The 9198-nt window shown below is 36.2% G+C and overlaps 1 protein-coding gene across 1 annotated transcript; it reads left to right on the top strand.

The window, feature by feature from the left end:
• The first annotated feature begins 4055 nt into the window (after positions 1 to 4055).
• Positions 4056 to 8642, top strand: LOC120087587 (arogenate dehydratase/prephenate dehydratase 1, chloroplastic-like). Its single transcript, XM_039044404.2, has 11 exons — positions 4056 to 4474; positions 5208 to 5275; positions 5357 to 5449; positions 5609 to 5809; positions 6218 to 6298; positions 6391 to 6486; positions 6606 to 6683; positions 6780 to 6869; positions 6976 to 7043; positions 7185 to 7266; positions 8180 to 8642. Exons 1-11 carry the CDS (start codon positions 4219 to 4221, stop codon positions 8234 to 8236), a joined length of 1170 nt encoding a protein of 389 aa, XP_038900332.2. The 5' UTR covers positions 4056 to 4218; the 3' UTR covers positions 8237 to 8642.
• Positions 8643 to 9198: the final 556 nt, after the last annotated feature.

Below are 9198 nucleotides of genomic sequence, written 5' to 3'. Positions count from 1 at the left end.
TTTGCAAAAAAAAAAAAAAAAAAAAAAAAAAGTCACAGGGGAATGAGCTTCAACCATAGGGTTAAAAAAAAATCAAATTATCCCTAGGGCGATCGGGATGCTCCCAAGACGATCAAGATGCACGAATGGTGCCACAAGATAAACCTTATCGGGATCCTCCCTAAGGTGATAGCGTGGGAGAGCTGTAAGCCTTGGCGAGGCCCCTCCCACGACGATCAGGATATGCGAATGGTGCTACAAGGTAGACCTTTTCGAGATCCTCCCTAGGGTGACAGCATGGGAAAGTTATAAGCCTTGGCAGGGCCCCTCCCATGACGATCAGTATGCACGAACGGTGCCACAAGATAGACCTTATCGTGATCTTTCCTAGGGTGATAGCATGGGAGAGCTGTAAGCCATGGCGGGGCCCCTCTCATGACGATCAGGATATGCGAACAGTGCTACAATGTGACCTTTTTTGGATCCTCCCTAGGGTGATAGCATGAGAGAGCTGTAAGCCTTGGCGGGGCCCCTCCCATGACGATCAGGATGCACGAACGACCCTATAAGGTAGTCGGTGATCGAATGAGGGGGTCATAAGCCTTTACGGTCCCCCATGACGATCAGAAAGCACTAACAGGCATACAGTAGATAGACCATACCAAGGTCATCCTTATGTGCACCAAAGATTCGGTCACGCGGCCGAATATTTCTACAACAAAAAAAATAGAGATTTTTTTTTTGTTACAAAACCAAACTTATAAGAGGAGAAACTCACCCTTCTAGATTATGACGGGTTGGCTAAAAAAAAAAAATTGATTGTGTTCCCTTGAGTTGCACTTTAACTCCTACAAAAGAGTAAGGGGGACAAGTTAGTAAACTTACACAAAAAAAAAAAAGTAAGGGGGCCAATTGGTAAAAAAAAAAAAAAAAAAGTGATGATGATTGCAAAAAAAAAAGGGCAAAAAAAGGAAGAAGAAAAAAATACGAAAATTTTCTTTATAAAAAAAGGGGAAAAAATGGAGGACATCTTTTTGGAAAAAAAAAAAAAGAAAAAGAAAAAAAGAGAGACAGAGAAAAAGAGTAATAAAAAAGGAGTAAAATAAAAAAAAGAAGAAAAAAAAAAAAAAGGAGAAAAGAGGCGAAAAATGGGGGGGTGTCGGATCCTTATGGCGCCCCCGTCGCCGAAGTGTATGAGCCCGGCGAGCGGTAGCACGAGGGCGGTGGCGAGCCTCGGCGAGCCTCGAACGATAAACGGTTGCGGCGACCAGTGTCTGCAGCAACCGAATGAACAGATCGACTTCGACGGCGATCGACGTTTGCGACAGCCGAACGGATGAGCAGGTGGTGGCCTTCGAGGAGCAGACGACAAATGCGGCTTTAGCACGATCGACGGTGGAATGTGCGTGGTAGCTGGGCCGGACGAGCAGGTGGTGGCCTTCGACGAGCGAACGACAAGCGCGCGGTGGCTGGGTCGATTGAGCGAAGGTATGAAGAAGAAGACTAAATGCGGCTTGACTTGATGCAACAGAGGCGTGAAGGCACTAGAGATGGCCGAAAATGGCTCGGCTCGGTAGCTGTGTGAAAGACTGAGGCTATCGCATGTGGCTCGGCTCGGCTCGACTCGACTCGCCGGTTGAAAAAAAAGGAGAAATGAAGGAAGTTTTTTTCTACCTTTGACACCTGGGGTGAAAATACATAAGGCTTTGAACCCTATTTATAAGGAGTCCACTGAATCCAGAATCCAATCAGGAAATCTTTTGATTAAATTTAGATTTTATTGGTTAAATCTAGATTTTATTAGTTAATATGATAATAAAAAAAATTTACTACCCAAATCTTATCTTTCATTTTTTCTTTGTCCCTCATTTTCTAAAACTTTTGGCCATGCACTGAACCTTTTGTTAATCGCATTTTTGGCCCCGAATTACATTAAATTAGGGATGAATCCTTTATTTATTTATTTATTTTCGTAAATTCGGCTATATCTCAAATTTGATCCCAAACTCAAGTTAAACTTATGTACTAAATTCATAGTTTGACTGACACATCAATTGAGGTCAAATTCAAGAACAGATGTATTTAGATTTTGATTCCAGCTTTATATTTTTCGAGATTCATCCACCCATATATGTACATAAATCTCGAAAGGGGGCATTTGTTGAATGAAGAATTTTGGACCAATCACAAGTTGCCACGTCGTTTACTAAATTAATGACGACATTCTAAATCATTAAATTTGGGTCCAATTAGAAGTTGACATATGTCCCAAATTGAATCGAAGACAAATTTCGATGACGCCACGCGGTTGGATCAGATGAGATTAAATGGGTCTAATTTGATGAATTGGACCTAAATTTCAAATTAGGCCTAAAACTAACTAATTTTGCCCAAGGGCAAGGCCCATAAATCAACTAAGCCCAAGTTCAACTAATTGGGCCCAAGGGCCAGGCCCATGGACTAACCAAGCCCAAGCCTACGAAGCCCACTTGAGAAGTTTATAAATAGAGAAGTTCTCTTCATTTGTGGGGGTCAACATTTGTTACATTCAGAGAGCCCAAAGAGAATTCATCAATAAGCAGAAGACTCTTGAAGCTGCAATACTAGAAGACAGAAGACTCTTGAAGACACAAAGAAGACACAAAGATTCAAGAACGTTCGATACTTTTCTTCTTCAAGTCAAGCACATTCACCCAACTGAGAGAGAATCAGAGGATCAAGTATTAAAGATCGAACCACATCGCATCAAATCAACCTCAACATCCGCACCAACTCAAGTTTAACTCCACAAAACACGTTTCTCTGGAAACCTCGTGTGAACACCTAGATTTTACAATGTTGCACATTTAGTCCTTGTTTTGAGTTTGGTTTCACTTCAGTCCCTAAATTTCAAAATTCTACAATTTTATCCTTGACATTTAAGTTTTGCTTCAATTTGGTCCCCATGTTTCAAGATTTACACTTTTATCATTGATTTTTCCACTAAATACCCACTTTTCATTTTTAGAGTTAATTTATGTTAATAAATTTAAAAACGTTAAAATAATTTTAATTAATTAATTTTCACCATTTTTAATACTTTTAAAATAAATTTTATGTCACATCATAATTAATTTTAATTAATTAATAGAAAGTGACGCCAATAATTGAAAGTGAACATTTAATGAAAAATTGAGGCAAAAAATGTAAAATCTTGAAACACATGGACCAAATTGAAATAAAACTCAAATCTCAAAGGTAAAATTGTAAATAGAGCCAAAAAGTAGGGACCAAAAAGATATTATCTTTTTTTTATAAAAAAAAAAAAAAAGAAAAAAAAAGAGAAAAGTAGTAATGGTTTCTATCTATATACTACCATAAAAGTATTTTTTTTAAGGGTAGATATTTTTGAAACAAAGTAGCAATGATTTCAAACTAAAATTAATGGTAATGATATATGTTATTTCTTTTAGAAAGTTTAAAGATATTATTGAAACTTTTTAAAGTTTAGAAGTATTTTTTGAAATAAAGTATAAAATTATGTAGTATTTTTTTAATACATTATTTAGCCAAAAATATTTTTTTAAACAACTTTATAACAAGTAAAGACTCATGTGATTAGTTGAATTGGTGAACAAGTGAGATAAAGTTTAATTGAAAGGTTGAATTCTTTTTTCCATTTATTGTAAAAAGAAAAAAAAAACTTTTAGTTTTAGGTGTACTCTTGAAAATAAAAATATATTAATATATTCTTACATTGAAATAAACTTACCAAAAATTTTTAATTTATTTAAATCAAATGAGACAAACAAGCAAACTTAAAAAGTCAGAGCTCACCAACTCAATCGATTTGGATTGATTCAATCGGTCAAACCGAATTTTTGTTTGTAAAAAATACATAATAGACATGTGAACCATCCATTCCATTCCAGGACGGCGAAGAAGAATAGTCAACGGCTAAGCCCCCAAAAGTCATATTAATCAACGGCTGCAAATTCATCACATCATTTCCCTCTTTTTTAACGCACCGGATCATTTCCTTTCCTTGCCACCGGCCACCACGTGTATAAATTATAAAATGCCTTCTCTGTCTCTTTCTCCTACAGCTTTCTACTCAACTTCTAACAAATTCTCCCAACTCCGCTAAGTGAAGAAAAATGAAGAGAAGAGGCAAAATAATTCAAGTCAATTCCAACACCTAATCTTCGTAGCTAAGTCTTCTTCTTCAAAATCTGAGTTCTAATCGGTACTTGAAACTTGATGATGAATTTAGCGAGTGCTATGGCCTTGGGGGATGCCTCGTCTTTGTGGAGTTTGATACCGAAGCCGCTGCCGTTTGCCGTCTCGTTGAAGCTGGAACTCAGAGGAGGGATTTTAGGATTGCCGGCTTCCTCGATGACTTGCTCTATTGAAGCTGAGAGGCCGCCGAATCGAACCACGGAGTTGCAGCCGGTTATTGATCAGTCTGACGGGAATATTGTTCGGAAATTGAATAAGGATGTCGCGTCCTTGGCTAGTAAGTTTTGTTTTGCGAGAAGATGAACGTGGTAGTTTGATATTGTATAAAACGTTCCGAGTAGATTGTGGTGTTTTATGAATCAATCATAATGCACACTAAGAAATACTTCTGGTCTCTGGATATAATGATTATCTGAAACTGTAATGGATGCGACTCTTTTTTTAGTGAAATTTAAAACTATTCAGATGAAGATGTTGGTTCTGGTTGTTCGGCTGCAAGTTTAGATGTAGGTCAACGAGGAAACCTTGGTTGAAATGATTGGCCAGGAGGTCTAAGACTTGTTTGGGAGATTTTTTCAGAATAGTTTTTGAAACAAAATCGAGGAAAAACATGTTTGGATAACTTTTTCTTTGAAAGTGATTACGGGAATATGTCCTTAATGTTGTTCTAATCTAAGTTCAGTTAGAAAATCGGTGTGACAATGCAACCATTGGCATGAATAAATTAGTCAACCAACAGAACAGGAAGTATATTTTCGTAAATCAATTCTTCAAGAGCAAATAAACTTTAGTGCACACGTTTAGGAACAGTCAGTCTCATCAAGCCAGTCTTCCCGATGTATGCTCCCTTATCATCGGTCTTTTCATTTTAACTTGTTATGTTTTCATCATAATTTGTTTAAATATAATGGACAATGGACATCTTCAGTATACTTGAGTTTAAACTTGCTAAATTTTTGGCGATATTTGCTGCATCTAATGCATTTTTTATTTTATATAAATGGTTGCAGAACCATTATCTGTGTCAAATATATCAGCTTATCCAAATGATGATAGGAAGGTTCGAATATCATTTAAGGTAGGATTTATACTCATTTAGTTCACCACCAATTTATTTAGTAAATTTTATCAGCCTTTTCATCTTAAGTTAATGATGCAGGGGTTGCCAGGTTCATACAGTGAGGATGCAGCACTTAAAGCATACCCTAATTGCGAAAGTGTTCCTTGTAATGAGTTTGAAGATGCATTTAAGGTTTATAACCTATTTCATCTTGCTGGTTTTGTTTATGAAGATGATATGTGATTATAGAAAATTCTTGCCCACATTATGGGTTTCAAGTTTCAACTTGCCATGAATTCACTCTACTCAAGTCCTCCACAAATACTTTGTCATGATTTTCCCTCTTCGTAGGCTGTTGAATTATGGATGGCTGATAAAGCTGTTCTTCCAATCGAGAATTCATCAGGTGGGAGCATCCATCGCAACTATGATTTGCTCCTTCGACACAGGCTACATATTGTTGGTGAAGTGCAGTTAGCCACCAATCTGTGCCTTCTAGCTCTGCCAGGTGTGAGAGCAGAACAGTTGAAACGTGTTCTTAGCCATCCACAGGTTGAGCTTCTGGCTTCCATTCCATTCTTGTCTCTTCTCTTTTTTTAACTGCGGTCTCATGGCTGCAAGTGGTCAGGATTTGTTTACTTCACATACCAGTTAAGGTAATAGTTGAAATGGCTGTACAGAATTTGGTGGATTATAGCTGGATTCGCTCTTAGAATATTCATGAACGGCACATCAATTTGCACCCTCCCCAAAAGAAGTTATTCCTAATATTTGCTCCGTTGCATCTTCTCCATGAATTTTTGGGTATTATTTGAAAATAAAGTGATTTTTTTGGAAGTAGAAAGTACAGACCTTTCTAACCATAGTATCTTCACTGGGGGAATTTAGTTGGTTCTATTCGGTATTTGGTCTCTGTCTTCATTAAAAAACACAATGACACTTGAGTGTTTGTTTGGACAGGCACTTGCCTTGAGCGATACTGCCTTGAATAGGTTGGGCGTTGTCCAAGAAAATGTTGATGATACAGCCGGTGCTGCTCAGGTTCTTATATGTTAGTTCCGGTTCTTATTACGAAGTTTCTCCTACTAGGTTAATTTTCTAAAACAATTTGTACATCTTGATTTTGTATCTAGTACGTAGCATCAAACAATCTCAGGGATGCTGGAGTTGTTGCCGGTGCTCGGACTGCAGAATTATATGGTCTAAACATACTTGCAGAAGGAATCCAGGTAAACATTCTCTCTTTCTAATCTTCATTTCCTTCTCGTCTCATCTTACCATATGGCCTGGTCCTTGCTTTGCTTAATTAAAATTGTGTGCTTGACTTCCTTCTTCTATCTTTACAAAGGATGATTTACGTAATGTGACCCGTTATCTGGTACTTGCAAGGGAACCAATCATTCCAAGAACTGATAGACCCTATAGAGTAAGTGACAATCTCACACGCGCTGATCACAGTGCCTCATATCTGCTGAACTCATAGCTTTAATAAACTTGTAGTTGAATATTCTGTTTGTTGCAGACGAGCGTTGTTTTTACTTTGGATGAAGGGCCTGGAGTCTTGTTCAAAGTCTTGGCGTTGTTTGCTCTAAGAGAGATAAATTTGACAAAGGTACATTGCTGCATCATCAATCGAGATAATCTAATATTTTCTCTAGAAGTATTGTGATATTTATCTCAAAATTAAACTTATATAAGAATTCTACATGCATGACTAGATTGAAAGTCGACCGCAGAGAAATCGCCCCGTACGGGTAGTGGATGACTCTAACATGGGTACTGCTAAGTATGTATCATCATCATCATCTGTGTCTTGCGGAATACTATTAGCAGACCTCAAAATTCTAAGATCTTCGTTAAAAGCTAATTTACCTCAAATGGCTGGTGGTCTTGATTGATGAATCCTTTTAACATTTAATGTTTGCAGGTACTTTGACTACTTGTTCTACATTGATTTTGAAGCTTCTATGGCTGAACCACGTGCGCAGCATGCCTTGGGGCTTTTGCAGGTTTGTTGTTATATTAGTTAAAGATGTCTTAAACGTAAATAAGAATAGTATTAACCTATCTGCATAATCGTGTTTTTTCTTTACATGCTAGACTTCATGAATTAAATTAATATCCGAGCCCACACATACATGAAGGACAAGTGTGGTAAAAATACCATATTTGAACATTAAACATTTTTATTTTCCGACCCAAGGCTTCTCGTCATTGAACCCTTTTCACTAGCCACGCTAACAACAACCCAGATACACATCTTTAAATCATATATTCTTACACATCCTTAAAACATATATTCTAGGCCATGCTTTATGCTAATAATTACACACTCAAATCACTGATTGACCGAAAAACTTAAATTGATGGTTGAAGATAAATTTAGTATCATGTCATCTAACACTCTTCCTCACTTGTGGGCTTAACATATGAAGAAGACCCAACACGTGAAAATCAATATTAATTGGGAAGGAAATAACATTGCAGGGGTTTGAATATAGGACCTCCCTGGATTACCTGCTTTAATACCATCTTAAATAATCGATTAACCGAAAAAGCTTAAGTTGATGGGGAAGGAAAATTCAACATCATATCATCTAACATTATGCTTTTACAAACAGTCTCAACAACAACATACTAATTACCACAACACATCTCACCATGCTAAAACATCACAAAATTACTACAAACATCTAAGGAAACAGCAAGCTTAAACATTATTTCAACACCATAACAAACATCTCAACACTTTACATATCAGTACACATAAAACAGTACAAGGTTAGCATTCAACTAAATCATATTTGTCAAACATGTCATATAAAGCATACTAGTGTTGCATTCACACATAACATAATCAATGTGTGATGTCCACTACTTCCAAGTCCTGTAATGAAAATTCTTGTGTTCCTTTTCTTGTAGGAACATGCAACATTTCTTCGGGTACTTGGTTGCTATCCCATCGACATAGCTAGCTAGTTAGCAGCTGCATTCGGAGCATCTATGTTCTTCAATTTCAGACCATTGCCAGGTAGAGTGGTTAGGTCATGTTCCAAAATTGGCATCTTCAATTGGAGGTCAAAATGGTAACTTCCTCCAACCTACTAGATGTAATGTGACCATAGTGTCCGTCAAATAATAAGAATGTTAATAATAGTAACAACATACTCAAAGTATTATATGTAGTCTTAAGGTCTACCCCGAGTAATATTTCTGCTTTGGTGGGTCTTTATCCTTTGTATTTTTCCAAAGTATGTCATTGTCTCACAGTTTTAATTAATTTGTATTTATGAAATTTCAAGTCCAAATAGTTTATGTGCCAAACTTGTAATCTTCTTTAGTTTGACTATGTGGGGTATAAAGAGTATATATCATATTTACCTGATTCGTGTGCTAGGTTTAATCTTCGATAATATACTTTTTATAGTTTTCATTTTGACATGTGATTTTTTTTTAATTCTGACTTCGAGCTAGCACTATGTTAGTTGAGCCATGCGCATTTTAGTATCTTGATATGTGATTCAGTTTTCACATTAGATACTATAGTATATATACTCATCTTTTGTCATCATGTATTTATAATTTGTTCATATATAAAATTTACTGTTAATACTATGTTAGAAAAGATCAAATTGATTACATCCTACCTCATTAACATTTTTTGTTTATGGGTGGTTTAATACATTATTAAAAGACAATTGATCTTATATTAAAATCTTAAATTATTTGGTCTCCAATTACTCAGCTCTCTTGGATTTTTCCAAACCAAAAATGAGAAAAATGTGTCAAAATTATATTAAATGCCTTTTGTTTTGTTGAAGATTAAATAATAAAATCTGTACAGTATACCAAAAAAAAAAAAAAGAAGAAAATTAAATTATTTAAGTTGTCTTGTGATTCAAATGGACTCTCTTACTAAAGAAAAATATGAACTTACCACT

Source organism: Benincasa hispida, chromosome 10, assembly GCF_027475165.1.
Source record: "Benincasa hispida cultivar pf3 chromosome 10, pf3_genome.v1.1, whole genome shotgun sequence".
In the NCBI taxonomy this organism is placed as follows: domain Eukaryota; kingdom Viridiplantae; phylum Streptophyta; class Magnoliopsida; order Cucurbitales; family Cucurbitaceae; genus Benincasa; species Benincasa hispida.
Note: the sequence above shows the minus strand (reverse complement) of the source record. Positions and strands in the feature narration are given on the sequence as shown.

What these genes read in the sequence shown, in the direction of transcription:
- LOC120087587 (XM_039044404.2), top strand. Translation starts at nt 4,219, where the DNA reads ATGATGAATTTAGCGAGTGCTATGGCCTTGGGGGATGCCTCGTCTTTG. An exon ending in GTGTTCTTAGCCATCCACAG is followed by an intron (nt 5,810 to 6,217) that starts GTTGAGCTTCTG and finishes TTGTTTGGACAG; the next exon opens with GCACTTGCCTTGAGCGATAC. An exon ending in TCTAACATGGGTACTGCTAA is followed by an intron (nt 7,044 to 7,184) that starts GTATGTATCATC and finishes TAATGTTTGCAG; the next exon opens with GTACTTTGACTACTTGTTCT.